Genomic DNA, 25,183 nt, shown 5'->3' with positions numbered 1-25,183 from the left:
GCCCTTCATAAACATGCATGTAGGGCCAACTACCAGGCCGGTGTTTGGCGAAGAAGTCTGAAAGCTTACCCAGAAGTACCATCACCTAGAGGTCGAGGTTGGAAAGTTGAAGCAAAAGATGGGAAAGAGGAATTGAAAATTGACTGGCTGGATGGCGCTCCTGCACCCGATTCTGTATTGGAACTCCTGGCCTGCAACTGTTCAAGGTCATGTCGCCTCCCACAGTGTACATGCATGGTTAATAACATGAAGTGCTCTGAACTATGTAAGTTGAGAAACTGTGACAACCAGCCACAGGATGATGAAGACGATGACCCACAAGTGATGGACGATGATGCTGAAATGGAAGAACTTGACTTTGAATTACTCTGAAAGTATTGCAAATGACAAGAATTACTGAGAACATTATGTAGTCTGTTTGTACATTTTAATACTGTGTCTAGTGCAATGAAACAATATTCAATTAAAGATGGTGTTTAGTTCTAGTTCATTCATTTAACCTCCTAAATTGTAACAATCAAGATACCAACTCAGCTTATCATGAGATCTGACTAGAATAGTCAGTTTTTGCAATCTTATTTTGGTATATATGTGTCACCATGGTCACCTATACTATACAGTCATAATTATATGCTGAATAATAATTGCTACATGTGATCCCTCTGTCTGAATATGGATGTATTGAATATGAAAACAGTAATTTTAAATATCAATAACTTATCTGATTGCAAAGATATAGCAATGCGTAGATTATTGGCATTATAAAATGTTGGCTCAAAAAGTACAACATCTTTTGATTTGACCAAACTTTTTACTACAGTAGCATTAAATGGCCATAATTAAAACTTAAAAAAGTAAAAGGCACTTGACATACCATGTAGAATCATGACATGCAGTTCTGATATGAATGTACCGCATACAGGCTTTACCGCATTTGGCGGGATTTATTCGCCAATAGGTGATCTGTTCAATAGGCGATAAAAATATGAAAGCTGTGAAATCCAGACTGCTACCAGGGCAAAATGAGTTCCTGAATAATATACCTTTCAAATGAAACCAATGAGCCTTTGCCATCTTTTTGGTACCGACAACCCCCTGTACCTGATGGACTATATGTGGAACATGCATGTCCACACATACTACCACATATACAAATATCAGAAAAAGTAATACAGGAGGAGTTAAGTAAATTAGACAGAGGAAAAACAAGTGGTCCTGATGAAATTTCATGTTGGGTACAACGAGAATGTGCAAAGGAGTTAACCCTTTAACCGCGGGGCGTCACTTTAATGACGCTCGGCCACAATGGATCATACCACGGGCCGTCACTTTTGTGATTTTGTGTTATTTTGAATTATCCCGGGCTCTCAAGTGGTGGCTTGTATCATCTATCAGTACTGCCAATGTCCAACACTAGTCAGCACTCCAAATGTCATCTGTACTCCCATCCATTGTTGACATTTTAGCGATTTTACCCCCTTCGTGACTCCGCTCCCTACCTGCCCTCCATTACCCTCTCCTCTCACCTCCCACGCCGCGCTGCGCTACGGAAATTTCCCCCTTATTTTTCCACAGATTTCATCCATTGAAATAAGCCCTATGCCCTATATTTTTACCAAATAATATATACCAAAAAAAAAACAGGTAAGTGATAGTGTTATACTCCAGAAATTGGCTAATTATCACCTGACAAAACCTCACGTGCATTCATTCGCTACATTACCACGGTAATTTCCCCTTTGATTTATGCCTTGTAATCGATGTCTGTAATAAAAATATATATCAGAAAGGAAGGGAGAATCCTAACTGACATTTACATTCACCTGGAACTACCTATTTCTTTATTTATTGCCGAGATTTTCTACCTATAAAAATTAGCCTGTAAGTTAGCAGCAGTCAGCCTAAAGTGTCATTGGCAACCCTTCCCTTCTCAGATAAGCCGTGGCATTTAGTTCCTTGTCCTCCACTGTAGAGACAACATGTCGCACTCGCGCCCCGCCATTCCTGCCGCTTCTGCGCCCATTGCATAGGGCCCCGTGACCTCTACTCCAAAGAAAAGTGTTGAGGCAAGCAGGAAAGGCCTCAGTGACTCTGCAGTGGCACGAGAACTTGCAGAATTGTCCATGATAATGATGGACAGTAACTATGATGATTCGGGTGAATCATGTGATGAGCCGGGTGAGGTTATCGCGCCAGAAACAGCGACAACAAATGCTTCTGCAAGTGAATCAGTGTCTAGCTCCAAGGGAAAGGAGCCTTTAGTGCAGGAAGGACAAGAATTTGGGAAGGGAGTGAAAAGGCGGCGTGTTAGCCCCAGAACAATGCCTCCACGTGACCCAGCCCGCCATGAGTCATGAGTGCATTCACCTCCCCGTTCCCCAAGCCCCGCTTTACTCATCTCGTCATCATCGTCGGCTGACTTATCTCCGGAGTCTTCGTCGTCGGAGTCACCACTAGCATCAACAGTGAAGGCAGGCCGTAGAGGTAGAGGTAGATCTAAGAGAGTGAAAAGTAGTGTAGCTAGTAGGGTAAGGGCTGCTAGTGCTGTACGGCAACCTAGGGTCAGTGAGAGTGACCTTGACAGAGTTAAGCCTCCCTCACAGCCAACCTCCACCACCACCACCTCCACCACCACCACCACCACCACCCGCCCTCCACCGCCACGACAGGGAATCCTGGACGCCTTTGCGTGGACGGAAGGGTCAGATTTTGTCCCCGAAAATCTGGTTTTCGATGAGAGCTCCTCAGGAGTTCAGCCTGCCTTCACTATGGACGAAAATGCTGAGTGTGTCGACTACCTTTTGGCCTTCCTAGATGACGAAGTCATGCAGCACATATGTGATGAGACCAACAGGTACGAATCACAACGTGCTGCTAGTGGTACAGGTGCAGCCAAGATGCAACAGTGGTCCATGCTGGGAGTGCAGGAGCTGTATGTGTTCTTTGCCCTCATGCTTCTTATGCCACACTCCAAGAAGCATGAGTTGGAAGAATACTGGTCCATGGACCCCTTACTACCCTCACCCACATTCAATTAGTACATGGCCAGAGATTGCTTCCGGAACATCATGGGAAACCTGCACTTTGCCGACAATGATGTACCTTCCCAAACCGAACTCTGGAAGATCCGGGAGATTCTGAACAGAATGAAGGATAAGTTCATGTCATTCTTCCACCCATTTCAGAAGGTTGTCATTGATGAATCCTTGGTTTTGTTCATAGGACGTCTTCGGTTTGTTCAGTACATTCCAAGCAAACGCCATCGCTTTGGAATTAAGTTCTTTGTACTGTGCGACTGTAAGACGGGGTATATCCTTGACTTCGTCATATATTGAGCCAGCACTGTCGATCTCGATAAAACTCACCCCCTTGGCTTCTCAGGCTGTGAGGTGAAAGTGCTCCTAGAAAAGTATTTTGGTGGGAATCATGTGCTGTATACAGACAACTAATACACAGCACCGAAACTTGCCAAATACCTTTCTGAGCACGGCATTGGCTCCTGCGGCACTGTGAAAAGTCGTGCCGAATTCCCAGAGGCGGGAAACTCGCAGCGAGGAGACGTGCACCTACACAAGTGTGAGAAGATGCTGGCAATACGGTGGCATGACAAGAGAGTCGTGCACATGCTCACCACCGTACATAAGGGGGAGATGAGAGACAGTGGGAAGGTCGACCGTAGGACAGGCGAACCTGTGATGAAACCTGATGCTGTGTTGGACTATAATATCAACATGCTGCTGGTGGACAAGTCCGACATGATGATTGGTGAGATCGACTGCCTCAGGAAGAATACTAGGTGGTACAGGAAAGTTTTTCTGCATCTCATAGATATGACGATGCTGAACGCCTTCATCCTGTACAAGATGAAGGTAAAGCCACCCAAGTCCTTCTCCCTGAGGTTGTTCGCCAGGACTTGTGTCCAGCAGCTGCTGGAAAGATGTGATAGGGTGCAAGCAGCAACTCCAAGGCGCCATCCGGTTACACTTCCCGACCGACTTGAGCAGAGGGCGTATATGGATCGGCACAGACTTGAGCTAATGCCTGCCACAGGGAAAAGGAAGGCTGCGATTCGCAGGTGTCAGGTATGTGCGCATACCACACGCCGCACACCTGAGCATAAACGCACCTCTTGGCAGTGCGCTGAGTGCCAGGTTCCCCTCTGGGTTACCTGCTTCTTCGATTATCACAGCCAGAAGCAGTTCTAACAGTGCAAGTGTGGAAGCAGAATTATTTGGAAATAATGTGTAAATAATGTGTAAATAGCAGGTGAAAGCAATGGATGTTCAGTTCATATGATTGAACAGTGTATTATAGTTTTATCTTACTGAAAGTGACAGTGAATAACATAGTGTAAGTAAAATAGCAGGGTAAATATTGAAAATAGAATAGAAAATGTAAATAGTAATGTAAGTAATTAGTAATATAAGAATATGAGTACAAATAATTTATGTTATAACAGTGAGAGTGAATCCGTGGCTCTCTACGTATTTTACTGACTGAAAAATTGAATGACTTCAGTGACAATAAACTAATACGACTGAAGGAAACTTATGGAGAAAGACTCCAGATATATATAAGTGTGATATAGTAATAGAAATATAAAGTGTGAGGGGTTTTATGAATAATAAATGACAGAGTGCCTGGAGCTAACTAGCGCAAGTGCGACGATCAGACGTGCTCGTAATTTCCATTTCTTTCACAGTGTTTTTTTTTTTGAGTATGGATCCCAAACTACTTGAAAATTGTAGAATAGTGTTTATAGTGTTTGTATCTGGCTGTGGTAATCATATTACGGGTTGTCGGGAAGTGTATAGTGAAGACTTAGTTACCCTATTTCAGAGGTCTCCACAAGTCCTACGGTAACCGACGAAGGCTCAACAATCATTCCAGGAGAAAGCTGAAGGTATGTGCCATAAGCATATATAATTTTATTATTCTAGGACTAATAACTGATTTTTGGCAAATATTTTTTGAGAGTCTGTCGGAGCCCAAATAACCCCGCGGGACACGCAAGTCATTGGTAAACAAGCCCGCGGTGTAGGGGTTAAGTAAACCATTATTTTTAATTTTCAAGAAATCCTTGAGTCAACTACCTGATATTTGGAAGAAAGCAAATATTGTCCCCTTATTCAAGAAAGGGAATAGACAAAATCCACTCAACTACCGACCAGTATCACTGACCAGTGTTGTAAGCAAGATATAAGAAAAGCTTGGGTAAATCATCTAGAAGAACACAGTATGATAACAGAAAGACAGTTTGGTTTCAGAAAAGGAAAATCATGTGTTACTAATCTGTTGAGCTACTATGACAGAGTGACAGACACAATACAGGAAAGAGAAGGATGGGTGGACAGTATCTCTTTAGATTTCAAGAAAGCATTTGACACAGTACCACACCAAAGACTTTTATGGAAACTGTACCATCAAGGAGATATTCGAGGCAAACTGTTTTGTTGGATGCAAGATTTTCTCATAAAAAGAGAAATGAGAACAGTACTAAGGAGAAACTACTCATCATGGAAAGAAGTGACTAGTAGAGTACCACAGGGTTCATTGCTGGCACCAATCATGTTTTTAGTGTATATAAATGATATAAACGGTAACACTGGAAATGAAAGCTATCTAAATATGTTTGCAGATGATGCAAAAATACAAAGGAGAATTACTAACACTGACTCTTGTAAAGAGCTACAAGAAAAATTAAATAAACTTCATGAATGGAGTAATACATGGCAATTGGAATTCAATGTGGACAGGTGTCATGTAATCAAGTGTGATAAAAGTGGAAAAAGACCTGATTGGGATTATACATTAGGAAATAAAACCCTACACACATTAGAAAGAGAGAGGGACCTAGGTGTGATTATCAGTAACAGACTATCTCCAGCTGACCACATCAGTGAGAAGGAACGGAACATGTATACACTGCTTGCAAATGTGAGAATAGCATTCACGTACATAAATGAAGACATGCTAAGAAAGATAATAACATCATTCATCAGACCATCCCCGGAGTATGCATCAGTAGTCTGGAGTCCTCATCTCAAAAAACACATAGACAAGATTGAAAAAGTTCAAAGGGCCGCTACAAGATGGATACCAAGCTTTAGGGATCTAAGCTACGAAGAAAGACTAAATATACTGAGTCTACCAACACTACAGGAGAGAAGGAAAAGAGGTGACATGATAATGCTATATAAATGCATATCAGGGAAGGAGAAAATAGACATAAATGATTACTTAATATATGGGGAAGCATCAGCAAGAGGACACTGCAAAAATCTGCATAAGAATAGAGGTGATAAAAACGTAAGGAAATTCAGTTTCCCAAACAGAGCAATTGATCAGTGGAATACACTATCGATTGAAATAGTGTGTACCAAAACAATTCACAAATTTAAGGATATGTACGATAAATATGGTTTAAGACACAGGACAGTACGAGCTTGACTCATTCCTGTAAAGATACAATTAGGTAAGAACACACACACACACACACACACACACACACACACACACACACACACACACACACACACACACACACACACACACACACATGCATGCATGCACACACGCACACAGATGTAAACAAGACAGACGACATGCACATGCAGGTAGGTACCTGAAAATTTGTCATAATTTTAGTACCGTATGCAGGATGAAATCCCATCTCTAAACCGTCTGCGATTGAAGTAAAAGGTGGAGAGGTTCATCCGTATTATTGAAAGATTTGGATGCTCTTTGGGAGCTGCGGTGAAAGCAGAAAATGGCAGGCAGGGGAGGAGGAGCGGAGCTGCATATAGTTGACGTTTGTGGTGATTTAAAGGTATTTGACTATCAAACCTACACATGTGGGTTAATAAAAGCATTAATGATGAGAATTTCACTAGTAAGATCGACCCTTTTACTCTTAACAATTTCCATATGGTGTCCCCAACACACTGCATGCACGAAATCAGCATTATCTTGCAATATACCTCTAATACTAGATCTCTTATGCACCCACTTACACAAATGTTGCACAAGATGGAATTACTTCCCATGCCACTGTGGCAAGCCACCCATGGTCACTTTCCCTTTTCTTGGACAGTATTGCCACCAGCCCTAGATAGCATCACTTTTGTTTTCTTTGTATTTACTTTCTTGCCTTTGTGTCGTATACCATCTCTTCACTTCCTAAATCTTTCCTCTGCCTCTTGTTCATTCTCTGCAATAAACATCAAGTCATCAGAATGTAACATCTCCCATGGGAGTCCATTTCCTAAGTCACAGAGGAGAGCTTAAAGCTCCATGATAAACAGTAAAGGGCTAAAGACTCTCTGATGCATGCCAGTGTTCACAGAAAACTCATCACTCAGATCTCCATTCACTCTCACCTGGGTGCCAGCATGCATATACATAGTCATAACCACTATGACCAGCAACTCCTCGATCCCAAGCTCTGTCATCCCACTTCACCACCTCCCTGGTGACTCTGTCAAAGGCCTTCTCTAAATCAGCAAAAACAAAGTACACATCCATTTTCATACATACATACATACATTATCTAATCCCTTTTCTTTCCTATATATTTTTCCTGAAGCAGCCAGACAATGAATATAGCATCAGTGGTCCCTGTGCTAGGCATATCGTGTAATAATTGCAAGACTTGTTCATGTGCAGGTGATAGCAAGTGGGCTGGCTACAACTCCAGAGGAGGTGAATCAATACTGCAACTGTACACTGCTGGCTGCTTCGCTCAGAGCTGGGAATGGAGGCAGTAGTGATAGCGAGAAGGATTGCAAAGACACCAGCACCAGTGGTAATAGTAACTCAAGCCAGCACTGCACTCAGGACTCAATTATTGCCTGTGTGGCATTCCTGGAGGAGAATGAGTTCATTAGGTATGGCAAGACTTTCTTTCCACTAATTAAGAGGAGTGGATTCCATTAGTCGTGGAAAATACTGTCTTGAGATTTTATTAGGATTAAGCATCAGGGAGCTTGGTGCACATTCTTGTGAGCTTTGGAGACTTTGTGGCACCACTTCCTTACTAGATTGTTTCTGCATTTGGCATGTATTGTTATTATGATGATGATGATGATGATTATGATTATTATTTTTTGTTGTTATTTATGCAGTCTGCATTAACAGTTAGAAGATATGACAAGCTTAAAAGAATATCCTTAGATATAATGTGCAAAATATGTTTAGCTAAAGGTACTAGCTTTCTAGTACCTTTAGCTTCAGAACACAACCGCATGTCACACTCGGTACGTATGCAGTATATCACACATTGTGTTCCACTCACACAGACATGAACAAACAGTGCACACCTTCAGAAGATGAGGATGAATTACCATACCACCTACTAGTAAGGTTACATTTGTTTACGAGATAACTTTTCCAGAGCTATAAATGAACACTAGAAATGTTTACAGAAGCACATCTCACATTAATCACACTGATTATGAAACTGCCACCGCACAAATAATTGCAATTCAAACCCATGGCCATCATAGCTATGCAGTACCTTTATCCAGAGAGCATCTTTCATAAACCTCCTCCAAATGTTCATCCCGTGGGAATTATCCATCACAGCGAGAAAGGAATTCACTTACAGTATGCAGATTGCAATGTGATCATCATTCCTCCTTGTTTAATATGAACTCCACTTTGCCATTGCTGTTTTGTTCTAACTCACACCACAACACATTCATACATCTCATGTTCCCTGCTTGCACAGCACAAGCAAAACCTTAAATAAATCATCATCATCCAGACCTCCTTTTGCACCTTAGGGCAGTGTGAGGATACTATTCAGAGAACTGCAGACAAGAGGCTGGATTTCTGTAGTTAATTGGGTTCATGCCTTGTTAAGATGAGGGACACAGTTACAGCATAGACACATACTGGTAGATATATCATAATCTTTTCAGAGGTTATGGAAACAATAAATTTTTTTGATAATTGAGGTTTTACAGCTCTGTTATGATGATATGATTGGTTCAGTAGTAGGTTTCTTAAAGAGAGAAAGTATTAAAAAAGCAAGAATTTTTTAGTAACTGTGTATTGTTATATTGTAATTTCAGGCACCAAGAAGATGGTGAGAGTGTGAGACTGATTGGGACACAGCTGGGCCTGGCAGTAATGGCATCTGGTCTCTCCCCAGATGAGGGGCTACGAGTCTTCTCAGAGCTCCGCCGTGCAAGGCAGTGCTTCGTACTCGAGAATGAATTGCACATTATCTACCAGGTTTGTGCTCTTTGAACCTTTTTATTTTAGCCTATTTATTCATATACCCTTATCTCTAAAATGTAATCAGGTTTATGTCTCCATAATACTGTAGTGTTTCAAAACAGTTGCAGACATCAGCAGAATGGGTGTTGTAAGTGATAGAGAAGATTATTAATATTTTGAAGTAGAAGAAAAGACAACAGGAATTCATGTGGATGTACTGAATGGATAGGAAAATACACTGAGATTGTATGGACATGTTCAAAGACAGCACACAGATATACAGTAGAAGTCCGATTTTTCGGCATCTGTGGGACCAGGCAAGTGCCGAAAAATCAAAATTGCCGAATTATCAAAAACCCTATCCACTCAGTACCTTATATGTTTCGGTGAACACTATCATCACTACTCATATCATTACAAATGTGTTTGGAGAGAGTACTGTATACTGTTTGATACTGTACAATACTGTAATGAATACAGTACTATACATGAATATGAAAAATAAAGAAATTAGTGAACATACTGTATATAAATGTAATGATACAGTAGGCCTACAAGTTCACATGTACTTACCTAAACTTATAGTAGGTTCCTTATTTACATATGTACAATAGAAGGGGTTGATTGGAGTCTGCTACTGCTGGAAGAAGTCCCCAGCAGTAGAAGGTCCTGCAACAGGCTCTAAGGACTCATGGAGAATTTCAAGACTGACGAAAAAAATCGGAAAATCTGCCGAATGATCAGAGATTTTCGTAAATGGGACTATTTCTCAAAACTGCCGAAATATCAGATTTGCCGGGGAATTGGATGCCGAAGAATTGGACTTGTACTGTAGTGCTAAATAAAGTTTTTAGAAATGGGATTCATGATAATGTACAAAGAGGAAAGCCCCACTGTTGAAGGGTTCCAAGGACAAACTAACCCTTACTAGCTAAAGGATTCTCATCATCATCTAACCCAATGTTGCCCCATGAGGAGCATAAGAGTCTGGGGCTAGGCAAGTTGGTTCTGACATTTAAGGTGAGAGTGACCAGCCTCACTCATCCATGGGTGGCATTACGTGTTCAATCAAAGGATTCTTACTTTTCATAATTTTTAACAACTTTGCCATAGATTTCTTTAGCACTACCAAATGGCACACTTGCATCACTGAGTAGTAACACATTTCATTACTGTTCTCTTTGTTTTCATTAACACTAGATCCACATAATACTTCTGCACACCACCATCCTCAGCACCACCCAGCTGCTCCATTTTTTAAATACTGTCCTTCATTTCCCCAGAGTTTTAATAGTAGACCCATGGATACTGAGACTGTCAGCCGCATCACACACACATTCACATACAGTACATCCAAGCTCTGCAAAATGTCACATTTCTGGTCTGGACCCAGTGTTAATTGCTTTCCATGCATAATGTGAATGAGAGGGTATTTTAATAACTTTGGAGCACATATTGTGGTAGGTGGGGGCATTCACCATCCACTCACTCGATGTAGTGCTGCTCTCGGGTGTCTGCCCTCTCCTCTCCTCCATCCTTCTTTCCTTCCATCCTCTTCTGTCTTTCTTTCCTTCAGTCTTTCCTCGTCCTTCTGCCTACGGGTGACTTTACACTCCGTCTTCCGTCTTTCTTTCCTTCATTCTTTCCTCTTCCTTCTGCCTGTGAGTGACTCTACACTGAGTGACAAGCCAAATGGTTTCCTGTACACCAGGAGACCATTTACTACGCTTGGTGGTAACCAAATAACCAAAGTTTGGCGCCTGGTGGTTTAGGGGGTAATTAAGGCACTCCAATGGGATTCAGCCTGTGCAGATTTATATCTAAGGGGTGGTTGGGGTTTAGTGTTCACATAATGCCACTCAGGGATGAGTGAGGCTGGTCACTCTCATCTCAAATGTCAGGACCAACTTGCCTAGCCCTGGGCTCCCATGCTCCTCATGGAGCAACACAGGATTAGATGATGATGATGATGATGATGATGATGATGATGATGATGATGATGATGAAAAAGAAGAAGAAATGTCAGATAACAGTTCAAGTACTGCACGTTACAGCAGTTGCAAAGCCTACATTTGCAGCATTCCTAGCATGTGGTGCATTCTTACAATTGAAGTTTATGGTAAATTTTGAAGGAAATACTATAGAGAATTTTTGTTACAGATGTTGAATTGTGGTATTTACTCATCAGCATATGATGTACAATATTATTAAGTTACATATTTTTAGTTTTTCAGTTGTTAGATTCCAAAGAAACAAGTGATGAAAAAGGTACCGTATGTGTTTTTGCCCAGGACCAAGATACTCTTTCCCTCTCCCCCTGTCCTAACAGTAACTCTCGTACGTCAGGACATGTTGGAGCTGAGCTTCATTGGTACACATGATAGTGTCCTTCAGGCTTGAGATATAACAGTAAACTAAATCAAATTGCGTCTCATGAACACCAGGCTGTTTGCAACACCTTGCAAGGAAATGAGCTCAGATCACAAAGCCCTACTGTTCCATACATAGATCAGGTGGCGTTAGTAGGCTCTGGTCATGTGAATGATGTAATGGGTAATAATGAGTACCAGGAGAGAATGATAATGGGAAGCAACTGAAGGACATTCTTAGATCTTTAGTGGAAAAGTTTCTAGAGAAGGGAAAGAAGTTGTATGCGGCTTTCATGGATTTGGAGAAAGCATATAACAGGGTGGATAGACAAGGATTGTGGAAAGTATTAAGAATGTATGGAGTAAATGGGAAGTTGTTGAATGCTGTGAAGAGTATGTATGATGGTGCTAAGGCTGCAGTGCATGTGGATAGTGAACTGAGTGAATTTTTCTCTTTGAAGGTTGGGTTGAAACAGGGATGTGTCATGTCTCCATGGTTGTTCAATCTGTACATGGATGGGGTAATAAAAGAGGTACAAGGTAGGGTAGTGGATGTTGGAGTGGCCCTGGTGAGAGAGGATAGTGTCTGGAAACTCCCTGTACTGTTGTTTGCAGATGATACTGTGTTGTTGAGTGAAGACGAAGGGGAGCTGCAAGGCTTGGTGGATGAGATTGGGAGAGTGTGTAATAAACGGAATCTAACGGTGAATGTAGGGAAGAGTAAAGCGATGGTCTTTGAGAGAGGTGAAGTCAGTGAATGTACAGTGAGGTTGGATGGTGAGGAAATGGAAAATGTGAGTACATTTAAGTACTTGGGTAGTGTGATGAGTAAGGATGGATGTTTGGAGGGTGAAGTGCTTGAAAGTGGACAACAAGGAAGAAAGGTTGCTGGTTCCTTGAAAGCAGTGATAAGAAACAGGGAAGTGAGCATGGAAGTGAAAAAGTTACTACATGACAGTATTGTGATACCAAGTCTAATGTATGGAAGTGAAGCTTGGATGTTGTTGGAAGGACACAAGTCCAGAGTGAGAGCAGTGGAAATGAGTTATTTGAGAGGAGCCTGTGGAGTCACATGGAGAGACAGGCTGACAAATGAGGATATAAAGGAGCATTGTGAAGTGGATGTGGATGTGATAGGAAGCGTTATGAGGAACACATTGAGGTGGTTTGGCCATGTGGAGAGGATGGAAGGTGAGAGACTGACTAGGAGAGTGTGTGTGAGTGAGGTGGAGGGGGGTAGAGGGAGGGGGAGGCTAAGGATGAGATGGAGGGATGGGGTGGAGAGATATATGAGAGAGGGGGGTGTGAGTTGGAAGCAGGACAGTGAAATGGCGGGGGCAGGGCGACGTGGAGGCAATTTGTTTGTGGCCACCCCATACGGAATTGAGGCGTCTGGCAATAGATAGATAGATAGAATTGAAGGACGTGTCAGGAAAGGAGGTTGTGCATCTTTAATTCTTATTTTAAACACAAAAATGCACATAAATATACTGTATGTGGCCGTCAAGAGTTATTATGATGGTAGTGAAGCATGTGTAAGGGTTAATGGGCATCTAAGTGAATGGTTCACGATTGGTGTGGGTGTGCGACAACGTTGTGTAATGTCCACATGGTTGTTCAATATATATATGGATGGGGTGATGAAAGTAATGGAGGGAGTGATGTTGTTGGCAATGAATGGTGCTAGATGGAATATCTCAAATTTGTTGTATGCTGATGATGCAGTACTGTTTGCAAATACCGGACAAGAACTTGGTAGGCTAGTGCAGAGTTTTGCTGATGTCTGTGAGCATCATGCCTTGAGAGTAAATGTAGAAAAGAGTAAAGTGATGGTTATTGAGAGAGAAGGTGACTCCCAATGCGATGTTACAGTGAATGGAGAGAGACTGGAATTGGTAAGAGAGTTCAAATACTGTACCTGGGTACAGTGATAGAAAAGAGAGGAAAATGTGCAAAAGAAGTGGAAAGTAGAGTGACACAAGGAAGAAAAGCAGCTGGTGCAATGAAGGCCTTGATAAGAAGCAGAGACTTGAGTGTTGCAGCTGCACAGTGCTTACATGAAGGAGTGGAACATATGGATGTGAGACTATTATGTGGCATGAAAATGAAAAGTGGGGTTGGTGGAGGATTAGTGCCCCTCCCTGTAAAACAATTAACTCTAAGCCATTGGCCACCCCGTCTGGGATACATGGCGTCTGGCAATGAATGAAAAAAAAAAAAATGAAAAGTCAAGAGAAAGAGCAGTGTAGATGGGACTGCTGAGGAATGTATGTGAAGTACAGGGAGTGGATAGGATATTGAATACATTAGTGTGATTCGTGAAAGATGCTGGGTGAGAAAGTCTGTGGACACCAGAATCGAAGAGAGTGTACTGAGATCATTTGGTCATGTGGAGAGGATGGATGGATGACAATAGATTGATGAAAAAGTTATATCTAAGCAAATTTGTAGGAGGGAGGAGGTGAGGTAGCCAAGAAGAAGGTGGAGGGATATAGAGGATGAATGTGTGAGGAAGAGAGTTATGAAAGTTAATGAGGCTAAAGGACTGACAAGAGAGCAAGCTGGCTGGATGAATTTTGTGCGGAGAAGTGCGTAACCAGGGATTAGGCATCCCTTTTTAATGTGATGGCGTTTGGATTTACTGTATCAGATAGGTATATTTGAAACTACTGAACTTAATGAAATTTTTTTTTGGCATATCTGATGGAGCTAGGATTCCATGGGCTTGAGAGTGAATGGAAGCGTGGCCCATTGAATTGGGCAAACTTTAGGTTCTCTGGACATTCCACTCCTCACCCTGCCCTAGGGTTTGAAAGGAGGTCCAGATAATTATGATGATGATGAATTTATCACAACAAAAACCAAACATAGACATCATGTCTCTCCCTGATAAGCTTGATGCATTCACATGGAAGTTGGAACAATGGGCCATGCAAATTGAGGGGTCAGTGTGGATATGTTTCCCAAGCTCGAAAAGTTCACGGAAGGGAATGGACTAAGTTTAGATATCATCAAGTTAATGATCACCTGTCACCTCTGTGAACTTCTGGACCACTTCAAGAAGTAATTCCAGAAAAAGACAACTCCAGAAATTATGACTGGATACGACAACCATTCACTGCTGCTGGGGATCAACTGTCCTCATACCACGAGAAGGCACTGCTGGAGCTGTCCACTGATAGGAACCTTATGGACAAAGCGAACAACAAGAACACTGGTTGAATTCTGGATTTTTGTCTCAGGGCAATATTCAAGATTATCCAAGGAAACTGAGTCGTTGCAGATCAACATGCCTATGTGAAACAACTTCGGCACTGACAAATGAAAGAACAAATGTACAGTAGATAACAACTCAGTCTAGAGGATGATCTAAGAGTTGTTTTCTCCAGCATGAAACTGAGGATGATGATGTCATGTTCCAAAAAGCAGGCCCGTTCATATCACTGATGAAGGTAGGTTATTCTTGGTAAACCTACTTGTAAAATGATGTGAGAGAATAGAGGGCAATCTGTCATTTTATAGCTACGATCCAGGGAAGTAGGTCTATACTATTTGTTGACGGAGAGGGAAGGAAAGAGGGAGAGAGGGGGAGGGAGACAGATTCGCATGAGAGTGGGAGTTGTGAGTCATACCAACATTATTTGGTGGATCATAGGCCTAAAACATTTGTGAACCACTGAACTAGAGCATCACAAAAACAAAGAACACAGCAAAAGAGGAAAGGGAATGGAGAGCAAATACACGAGGCCTGTGAATTAGCAGAAGGCCCATCTCATCATGATGCATAATTTTAAAATTTGTGCCTTGATTTGCTCAACCCCTGGCCCATGCAGATGGTATCTGATGCTTTGCAAACAGAATCAAGATATATATAATTTTACATTGCACAAATTAAATCTGTACAAACAAGATCTACAGAAAACAGTGGGTCACTGTACACTGCCTACAGAGTCAACAGAGTTAGGGGATTTCTCAGGATGCTGGCCACTCAAAGCTGTCAATGTTATGAAACCTTGTGGAAGTTTCTCATGACTTTTTATATATAGTGGAGGTATGACTCACACTCTACCTCATCCAGTGGATGGGGTGAGGTGTTCTCTTCACTTCATAAGTACTTAGTGGTAATTTAATGGGAAAACTAAATATCCTTGAGTACTGGAGACCCTTGACTAGAAGGGGGAGGGGGGGAAATACATTCTATAGACTGTAGTGCAGTCTAACTGACAATAACATTTGATAGAGTAGTACATATTTCACCGTAAGAATCTCTGCATTGAGAGGCGTTTTAATGCTGACTGTAATCATTTGGAGGTAGCTGGAAGTATTAACATATGATTCTACTGAATGAGTTAATGGAGAATTGTAACCATTTTACTACAGTTGAAGTAATGTGGCATTAGCCAGATTAAAATTATGAAAATGATAATAAACATTACAATCTTTAAGAAGTTAAAATATTCCTCTGCATGTGAAGATCAGTGAAGTATACTTTGTCATATTTTTTTTTTTGTTCCAGGTGACACCAACTTACATAAGTAATGGATGGGCCAAACTGGATTGGGCAGGGTTCTTGAGTGCATGGGAAGAATTAGGTGAAGGTGGGCGAAGGGTTGGTCATTTGGTTGGAGTACAGGAGAATTTCATTTTCCGGGCCATGAAGGGAGCTGTCAACATTAAGGTGAGAAACATTATATTTTGTCTATCTATCTGTCTATCTATTGCCAGACGCCATAACCCCGTACGGGGTGGCCATTTGACTCTGAGTTATTCGTTTTACAGGGAGGGGCACTTACCCTCCACCAACCCACTTGACACGTAGGGAGCACATATGGTTTGGTGATATGGTTACCACCCAGCGTTGTAAATGGTTTCTTGGCTTACAGGAAACCATTTGGCTTGTCACTCAATGTAAAGCCCCCTGTAACTGAAAGAAAAGCATTAAGTAGTGACAGGAAAGATGGGAGAAATAGGAAGAGAGGAGGGCAGGCACAGAAAAAAAATGATAAAGGCTAAGGAAGAAGTAAGCAGCACTACATCAAGTGATTGGATGATGGTTGCCACCACCTACCACTATTATTTTTTGTATTGATATTTATTTTATGTATACAGGCAAACCCTGGTTTAATTATACAAATGGTTAAGTAAAAACCCATTGCTAGGTGGGTTATCGTAAATCGGGGATGATTTAACATGTAAAGTACTTGGATGCATTTTTGAGACTGGGGGTTTCACCCCAACCAAATCCTAAATCCACCAAAATGAGTCCAAAAGAAAGTTTAAAGCCAATCTAAATGGCCTAACAGCTGTAAAAGAAGCTAACCTAAGCCTAACACCTTTTAATAACTCCCTAAAACCAGCAAATAAAATTTAAGAATAATAAAAATTATCTGTCTGTCTACCTATCCCTCTTTAGCCCAACACCCTAATCCTGCAAAGGGTGGCCACAGACAAAATGCCTCCAAGTCGCTTTGTCACCCACCATCTGACTGCCGTCCCCCCAACTCTCTCCCCCCTCCCCTGTATACCTCTCAACTCCATCCCTCCATCTTATCATTAGTCTCCCCTTATCTCTCCCTCCACCTACATACACCCTCTTAGTCAGTCTTTCATTCTCCATTCTCTCCACATGTCCAAACCACCTCAATGTATTTCTCCTAATTTTCTTAATCACTATGAGATGGTACTACTACTCTGTGGCCAGGTTGGGTTAGGAATAATACTGCCACCATATTCCCTGCGTATCATAAAAGGCGACTAAAAGGGGCGGGGTGAGGGGACTAGGGACCCACTCTTCTGTTTTTTTAGTTCCTAAAAAGAGACAGACCAGAGAAAGGGATGGGGGACTGAGTTATCTCTGTACCCTGAAGATTGGGTCTATGAATGTGCGTGGATGTGGTATAATTGAGGCTAAAAGGGAGGAGTTTGGGAGAATGTTTGTGAGAAGAAAGTTGGATGTGTTAGCTTTGAGTGAAACGAAGATGAAAGGGATGGGTGAGTCTATGTTTGGAAGTGTGAATGGAAGATTGTCAGGTGCTGATAGACGAAGGGCAAGAGAAGGTGTGGCCTTGTCAGTGAGTCCGGAAGTACAGCAATGTGTGATTGAATGGAAGGAGGTGTCATCAAGACTGATGTGGGTGAAAGCGAAATTTGAAAGTGAGTTTTGGGTGTTTGTGAGTGCATATGGGCCTGGCAGTGAAAGGGATGAAGTAGAGAGGGAGTCTTTCTGGAATGATATTGATGAGTGTCTGCAGAGTTTTGGAGCGAATGTGAATGTGGTATTGATGGGAGATCTGAATGCTAGAGTGGAAAATGTAGCAGTTGAAGGTGTAGTTGGTATGTATGGTGTGCCTGGAAGAAATGAAAATGGGGAACGAATGATAGGGATGTGCGTTGAGCGAGAAATGGTGATTGGAAATACCCTGTTTGAGAAGAAAGATATTTATAAGTATACATGGGTGAGACAGGAGGGTGGAAGGGTTGTTGATAGAGCATTGATGGACTATGTGGTTGTGTCCAGGAATGTAACAGGAAGATTGTTGGATGTGAGAGTTCTGAGAAGGGAAGGTGTCTGAGCACTACCTGGTGGAGGGGAAGTTAAGAGTAGGTAAGAGATGGGTGAGAGCTAGGAGAGTTAGGTGTGGCAAGGAGGTTTTGAAAGTGAGTGAGTTGGATAAAAGAGAGAAAATGATAGAGTATCAGGAGAAATTGAAAGATGGGTGGAATGCAGTGAATGATCAGGAAAATGGCAGTGTGGAGGAGGAATGGCAGTTGTTTAAGAGTGTTGTGGTGGGACATGCAGAAGAGGTGTTTGGTGTGAGACGTGTGGGTGGTGGTGTAAGAAAAGGAAGTGAATGGTGGTACGAGCAAGTAAGTATGGCTGTGGCTAAGAAGAGACGTGCATATGAAGTGTGGCTGCAGAGGAAGGATGAGGTGTCATATGAGAGGTATAAGGAAAAGAGGAATAGGGCGAGAAGGGCTGTGCATGAAGCTGAAGTGGCAGGTGATCAGAGGTGGGGTAGGCGGTTGACTGAGAATTTTCAACAGAATAGGAAAATGTTTTGGAAGGAGGTGAACAGGGTGCAAAAGGGAGAGTCTGGGAAGGAAGAGCGAGTAAAAGCAGAGGATGGAAGGATATTAATTGAGATGGATACAGTAAGGAAGAGATGGGCAGAGTATTTTGAAAGATTGTTAAATGTAGAGGAGGAAAGTGAGGCTGGGATTGAGGCGGATGGAAGGGTGCAAGGAATAAATGTGCTGGGAGAGTTGAATGATTCTTTGATCACGAAGGAGAAGGAGCAGGAGGCAGTAAAGGAGATGAAAACAGGGAAAGCTGCAGGTATGGATGGGTGTGCTGTGGAATGCCTGAAGGGTGGTGGAGCGACTATTGTTGACTGGTTAGTAAGATTGTTGAATGAGTGCTTTGTGCAAGGTATGGTGCCAATTGACTGGGCTAGTGCTTGTGTGGTTCCGTTGTTGAAAGGCAAGGGTAATAAGTATGAATGTCCTAGCTTTAGGGGTATAAGTCTGTTGAGTGTTGTAGGTAAGGTGTATGGTAGAGAGTTAATTATGAGAGTTAGAGAGGGTACGGTGGAAGTGATTGGTGATGAGCAGTGTGGCTTTAGGAGAGGGAGGGGATGTGTGGATCAGGTGTTTGCTGTGAGACAGGTGTGTGAAAAGTATTTAGCGAAAGGCAAGGATGTGTTTTGGGCATTCAGGGCTTTAGAGAAAGCATATGATAGAATTGATAGGGAGGCTTTGTGGACTGTTTTAAGATTGTATGGACTTGATGGTAGGTTACTAAAAGGGGTGGAAAGTTTTTATGTAAATAGTAGAGCGTGTGTAAGAGTGGGAAATACTGTGAGTGATTGGTTTCCTATGAAAGTGGAGCTGTGGTAGGGATGTGTGATGTCGCCTTGGTTGTTTAATGTTTATGTGGATGGTGTTGTAAGGGAGGTGAATGCAAGAGTTTTAGATGGAGGTCTGAGTCTGGTGAATGTTGATGGTAAAGAGTGGAATCTGAAGCAGCTGCTGTTTGCAGATGATACTGCACTGGTGGCTGATTCAGAGGACAGATTGAGAGTGTTAGTAGAGGAGTTTGGAAGGGTGTGTAAAAGGAGGAAATTGAAAGTAAATGAGAATAAGAATAAAGTGATGACATGTACGAGGTCGGTAGATGGTTGGAGGATGAATATAGTTTTGAATGGTGAGTTGCTTGAGGAGGTAGAGTGTCTTAAGTATTTAGGGTCACATGTTCCTGTGGATGGACAAATAGTTTCAGAAATGAAGTTTAGAATTAATGAAGTAGGAAAGGTGCTGGGAGGAATGAAAAAAATGTTTAGATGTCGTTTGCTTAGAATGGGTGTAAAGAGAAGCCTGCATGAGGGTATTGTGGTACCAACTGTCATATGGGGCTGAAACATGGAATATGGGTGTAGCAGAGAGGAAAAGTTTGAATGTAATGGAGATGAAGTTACTGAGGAGTATGTGTGGAGTGACGCGTATAGATCGAGTGAGAAATGATGAAGTGCGAAGGAGAACTGGAGTTGTTCGGGAGAAGGCTGATAGAGTTGAGCAGAGGGTGTTGTGATGGTTTGGGCATGTGGAGAGAATGGATAATGAGCGATTGGTGAAAAAGATAACTAGATCTGATGTGAAAGGTGTAAGGCAGAGAGGAAGACCACGAATAGGATGGATGGTCAGCGTGAAAAGAGTGTTGGATGCAAGAGGGATGTCTGTTGTGCAAGGAAGAGTGACTGTGCATGACAGAAATAAGTGGAGAGAAATTGTGAATGAATAAATGATAACTCAGCCCTGAGGGGTTATTCTCCTGCATTTGGTCTGATCAGTATTTAGAATTTGCTGTACTGTAGTTAATTTACATAAGTATATACACACTCCTGGGATGCATCTGTTACAAAATGAGAAAACTTTTTTTTTTTTTTTTTTTTTTTTCCCATAAGGCCCAGCATCAAGCAGAGTTGCTGGGGGTACACCAGCGGTTCTTCACAGCATTGGCACTGAGAGAACTGGTGCAGGAAGTACCAGTAGGGGTAGTTGCAGCAAGGTTTGGGGTATCAAAAGGAGCACTGCAGGCTCTCCAACATGCAGCTGCTACATTTGCAGGTAGGTCACCCTTGTTTGTTTGTTTTTATTGTTTATATTGTCTTGAATATGATTCCATGCATCTGCCTTGGTCACCCAGTTGTGGCTGTCCATGCTGTTTGATCTCTGGCAGCCTCCCTATTCAGTCCCTTATCCCTGAGGTCACTCTATGATCTTATCCCAAGTCATTTTTGGTCTGCCTTTCACAGCCCTACCCCTGATTTTCACACTTTCCACACTCAGTTGTCATCCTCCATCCTCTCCATGTGCCCAGACCAACTCGGTCTGCCCCTTCACATCATAACACCGTTTCACTTCAGTTGCATCCTTCCTCTCACTCCTTTTCATGATAATCTACTTATCATAAGATGTGCTGTGTACATTATAGTCATGTAGTCAGGCCTTCTTTTTATGTCATCTTATAGATTTTATATCAACAATTATTTACAGTCAGTTTCTCCACCAGATTGCAGGATAGAATATCGTTAACAGCATTCTTACCCTTGTTTCAGCCACACTGAGGAACTAAATACACACTCTTGTTTCACCATTCCTTCGAGTCATTGAATTTGACCAGAGTTGCTGGAGCAGCCACCTGGAACCTCTCCCCCCAACTTGTTTTATCCTTATTGCACAAGATAGTCATGTGATGCAGCAAAAGTGAATCGGTATCTGGTGACCAGCCAGAAATGACAACTATCCTTCCATCATCCAAACCTTTTTTTGCCTCATTAGGAGTGCAGGGGCCTGGGGCTAGGTTACTTAGTCCTGGCATTTAAGGCAAGGATGACACCCTCCTTCTCCCTGTATGGCATTTTCTGTCTGTCTATCTATTGCCAGATGCCTTAATCCTGTAAGAGGTGGCCACAAATAAATCGGCTCCATGTCGCCCTGTCCTCCGCCATTTCACTGCCCTGCTTCCAACTCACCCCCCCATCTTTCATACACATCTCCACTCCATCCCTCCATCTCATCCTTGCCCTTCTCCTCCCTCCCCTTCTCCTCCCTCCCCTCCCCTCCACCTCACTCACATACACTCTCTTCATCAGTCTCTCGCTCTCCATCCTCTCCATATTTCCAAATCACCTCAGTGTATTTCTCCTAATGCATTGTCACATCTGCATCCACACCACAATGCACCTTCACTTCCTCATTTGTCAGTCTGTCTTTCCATTGGACTCCACATGCTCCTCTCAAGTAACTCATTTCTACTGCTCTCACACTTGACTTGTGTCCCTCCAGTGAGGCCCAAGCTTCACTTTTATACGTTAGAGTTGATATCACAATACAGTACTGTCATGCAGCGACTTTTTTACTTCCTTGCTCACTTCCCTGTTTCTTCTCATTGCTTTCAAAGAACCAGCAACCTTTCGTCCTTATTGTACCCTTTCAAGTGCTTCATCCTCTAATTTTACTCATCACACTACCCAAGTACTTAAATGCACTCTCATATTCCATGTCTTCCTCATCCAACTTCACTGTACATTCAGTGACTACATTTTTCTCAGAGACCATAACTTAACTCTTCCCTGTATTCACCTATAGATTCTGTTTCTTACACACTCTTCCAAATTCGTTCACTAAGCCTTGCAGCACCCCTTTGTCTTCACTTAACAACACAGTATCATCTGCAAACAACAGTACATTGAGTTTCCAAACACTGCCCTCTTTCATTGGGGCCATGCCAACATCCACTGCCCTACCTTGCATCTCTTTTGTAACCCCACCCGTTTACTGATTGAACAACGATGGAGACATGACACATCTGTTATCCAACGTTCAAATAGAAAAATTCACTCTGTTCGCTGACTGCATGCACTGCATCCTTAGTGTCCTCATAGATACTCTTCACGGCATTCAACAACTTCCCATTTACTCCATATATTCTTAAAACTTTCCACGATCCTTATCTATCCACCCTGTCATATGCTTTCTCCAAATCATTGAAGGCCACATAAAATTCTTTTCCTTCTCTTGAAACTTTTCCACGAAAGACCTAAGAATGAATGTCTGATCTACAACCTCTTCATGTCCTAAAACCTCCTTGTTCTTCTCCAACTACTTCCTCTGAAAATCACCAACCACCCCTCAGATGTAAATTCTTCTGGGCCGCACGTGATTGGAGTGCCTTAACCCACTAGACATCCATTTGCTTCTGTGGTTACCACGCAGTGTAGTAAGTGGTTTCCTTGTCTACAAGAAACCATTTGGCTTGTCATTCACTGTTGAGTTACCAAATGTAGTACTGTATCATGTGAGTGGTTGGTAGATACCTTCATTTACCACACAGGAATGACCACTCCATGAAAAATTAATTCTTCATTCAGAAAGTTTCACTTTTTGGAGCTCCTGCCTTTGCATGGTGACTGGGTTTAATTATTTTATTTATAAGCTATGATGGACTGTAGAAGTTCAGTCATATTAGAGGAGCTGTAGAAGCAACAGAGGCACCTGGTAAGTTGCAGTAGGCAAACTAGAGATGGTCTGGGCACATGAAGATTTGTTGAACAGAGTGATAGGGATGGTATTGCAGGGTAAAGATAGAAAAAATGTAGGTCACCTTTGTTAGGACTCAAACCCACACCTTTGCTTTGCCAGATTTGTATTAGAGTAAACCTACAGAAAAAAAATTCAGAGGAAGACATGGTATATGACTGACTTGAATGGAAGCAACTCACCCTAAACAACAACCCTGTATAAAAGTGGGTTAATTATGTTGAAGAGAAGTTGGCTACCATTGACTCTGTGAGGTACTACCAATTAAGTGAAATGTGGCTTAACCCCTAAAGTGCTAACAGGATCGATCGATCCATTTTCAGGATTACGCAATATACCGAATGTGATCGATTGAGGGACTCAGGGAAAATCTGGGGAAAACATGCTCTGCCCCGATTGTGACATATATCCGTTCCATCAATCAGAACTAATTGCTGAATAGGTGGGAAGGAGGGAGGAATGGGGTGGGAGCACATAGAAAATGGGAGTCGTGCCTCCTGGAAGGGTAACTTTTTTCAACTTTGACAAACTATAGCTCATGAACCAGGTGGTCTAAAATGCTCTAGTTTGTGGCATAAGGTGTGTAAATTCAAATATCCAAACCTTGGGCATAACATTTTTTACATCTGTACAAGTCAAAAAATCTACTCCATATACAGATTTTCATGCCGGTTCGGTTGATGGGATTGCATATCCATGGGGTTAAGTTTGGTATCTAGTCACATGGTCAACATTTTAGGAAGGAAACTAAACCACAAGTAAAATGGAGTTAAAGTGCAAGATGAGACTGATATTATTGTAAATCATGTTATACATCTCAGATTTCTTTTTCTCAATGGTTTCCAGCAACACATGAGAAGTAATTAACATGATGTGGCTTCCAGTCTTAAAAAACATCAGCTGTACCGTAGCCAGCATCAGTATAGGGATTCCTTTAGGGGAACCCTGGCATCACTTGTTTTTATTTGATTTGAGAAGTTGGTAAAGAAAAATTAAATGGGTATGGGGGGATTGAGTTAGAATGGATCAAGCAATAACCAACAGGCTGACTTGGAGCCAGGTGGGAGAGACATTTGTACTACAGCTGACTTTCCTATATACAGTAAAAGTCCAATTCTTCGGCATCCAATTCCCCGGCAAATCTGATATTTCGGCAGTTTTGAGAAATAGTCCCATTTACGAAAATCTCTGATCATTCGGCAGATTTTCCGATTTTTTTCGTCAGTCTTGAAATTCTCCATGAGTCCTTAGAGCCTGTTGCAGGACCTTCTACTGCTGGGGACTTCTTCCAGCAGTAGCAGAGTCCAATCAACCCCTTCTATTGTACATATGTAAATAAGGAACCTACTATAAGTTTAGGTAAGTGCATGTGAACTTGTAGGCTTACTGTACCATTACATTTATATACAGTATGTTCACTAATTTCTTTATTTTTCATATTCATGTATAGTACTGTATTCATTACAGTATTGTACAGTATCAAACAGTATACAGTACTCTCTCCAAACACATTTGTAATGATATGAGTAGTGATGATAGTGTTCACCGAAACATGTAAGGTATTGAGTGGGTAGGGTTTTTGATAATTCGGCAATTTTGATTTTTCGGCACTTGCCTGGTCCCATAGATGCCGAAAAATCGGACTTCTACTGTACCTTATCACAACCAAAGTACTGCATAATAAAATGATATTGCAGTACAGGCAGTTTGATCAGTATTTTGAGCCTTCCCTGCAGGTATGGTGACAGTGATGTGTGGGCGGCTGGGATGGGACACCATGGCACTGCTGCTGGCCCAGTACATGCCTCGCCTTCACCATGGGGCACGTGGGGACCTGTGTGACCTCCTTCGTCTACCCCCACCCCTGGATGCACCCACAGCCCGCCACCTCCACTCAGCTGGCCTGGCCACTGTGGCTGCTGTTGCACGAGCTGGACCCCACGTAGTGGAACAGATACTACACTCAGCCACACCCTTCCACAGGTATTTTGTTA

At 42.2% G+C, this 25,183-nt stretch overlaps 1 protein-coding gene across 1 annotated transcript in view; it reads left to right on the top strand.

Annotated features, from left to right (window-relative positions):
• Window positions 1–25,183, top strand: part of PolQ (DNA polymerase theta) — a 290,206-nt gene that overhangs the window by 139,988 nt on the left and 125,035 nt on the right. The window contains exons 16-21 of the mRNA XM_080282250.1: window positions 7,666–7,739; window positions 7,797–7,886; window positions 9,075–9,237; window positions 16,108–16,269; window positions 20,552–20,714; window positions 24,926–25,172. Of these exons, the coding sequence (XP_080138376.1) occupies window positions 7,666–7,739; window positions 7,797–7,886; window positions 9,075–9,237; window positions 16,108–16,269; window positions 20,552–20,714; window positions 24,926–25,172 (899 nt within the window). The remainder of the gene's footprint in view (window positions 1–7,665; window positions 7,740–7,796; window positions 7,887–9,074; window positions 9,238–16,107; window positions 16,270–20,551; window positions 20,715–24,925; window positions 25,173–25,183) is intronic.

This window comes from Coenobita brevimanus, chromosome 93, assembly GCF_032717465.1.
Source record: "Coenobita brevimanus isolate Jiangsu-jjx chromosome 93, ASM3271746v2, whole genome shotgun sequence".
NCBI classification, from domain to species: Eukaryota; Metazoa; Arthropoda; class Malacostraca; order Decapoda; family Coenobitidae; genus Coenobita; species Coenobita brevimanus.
This window is presented reverse-complemented; position numbering and strand designations above follow the sequence as displayed.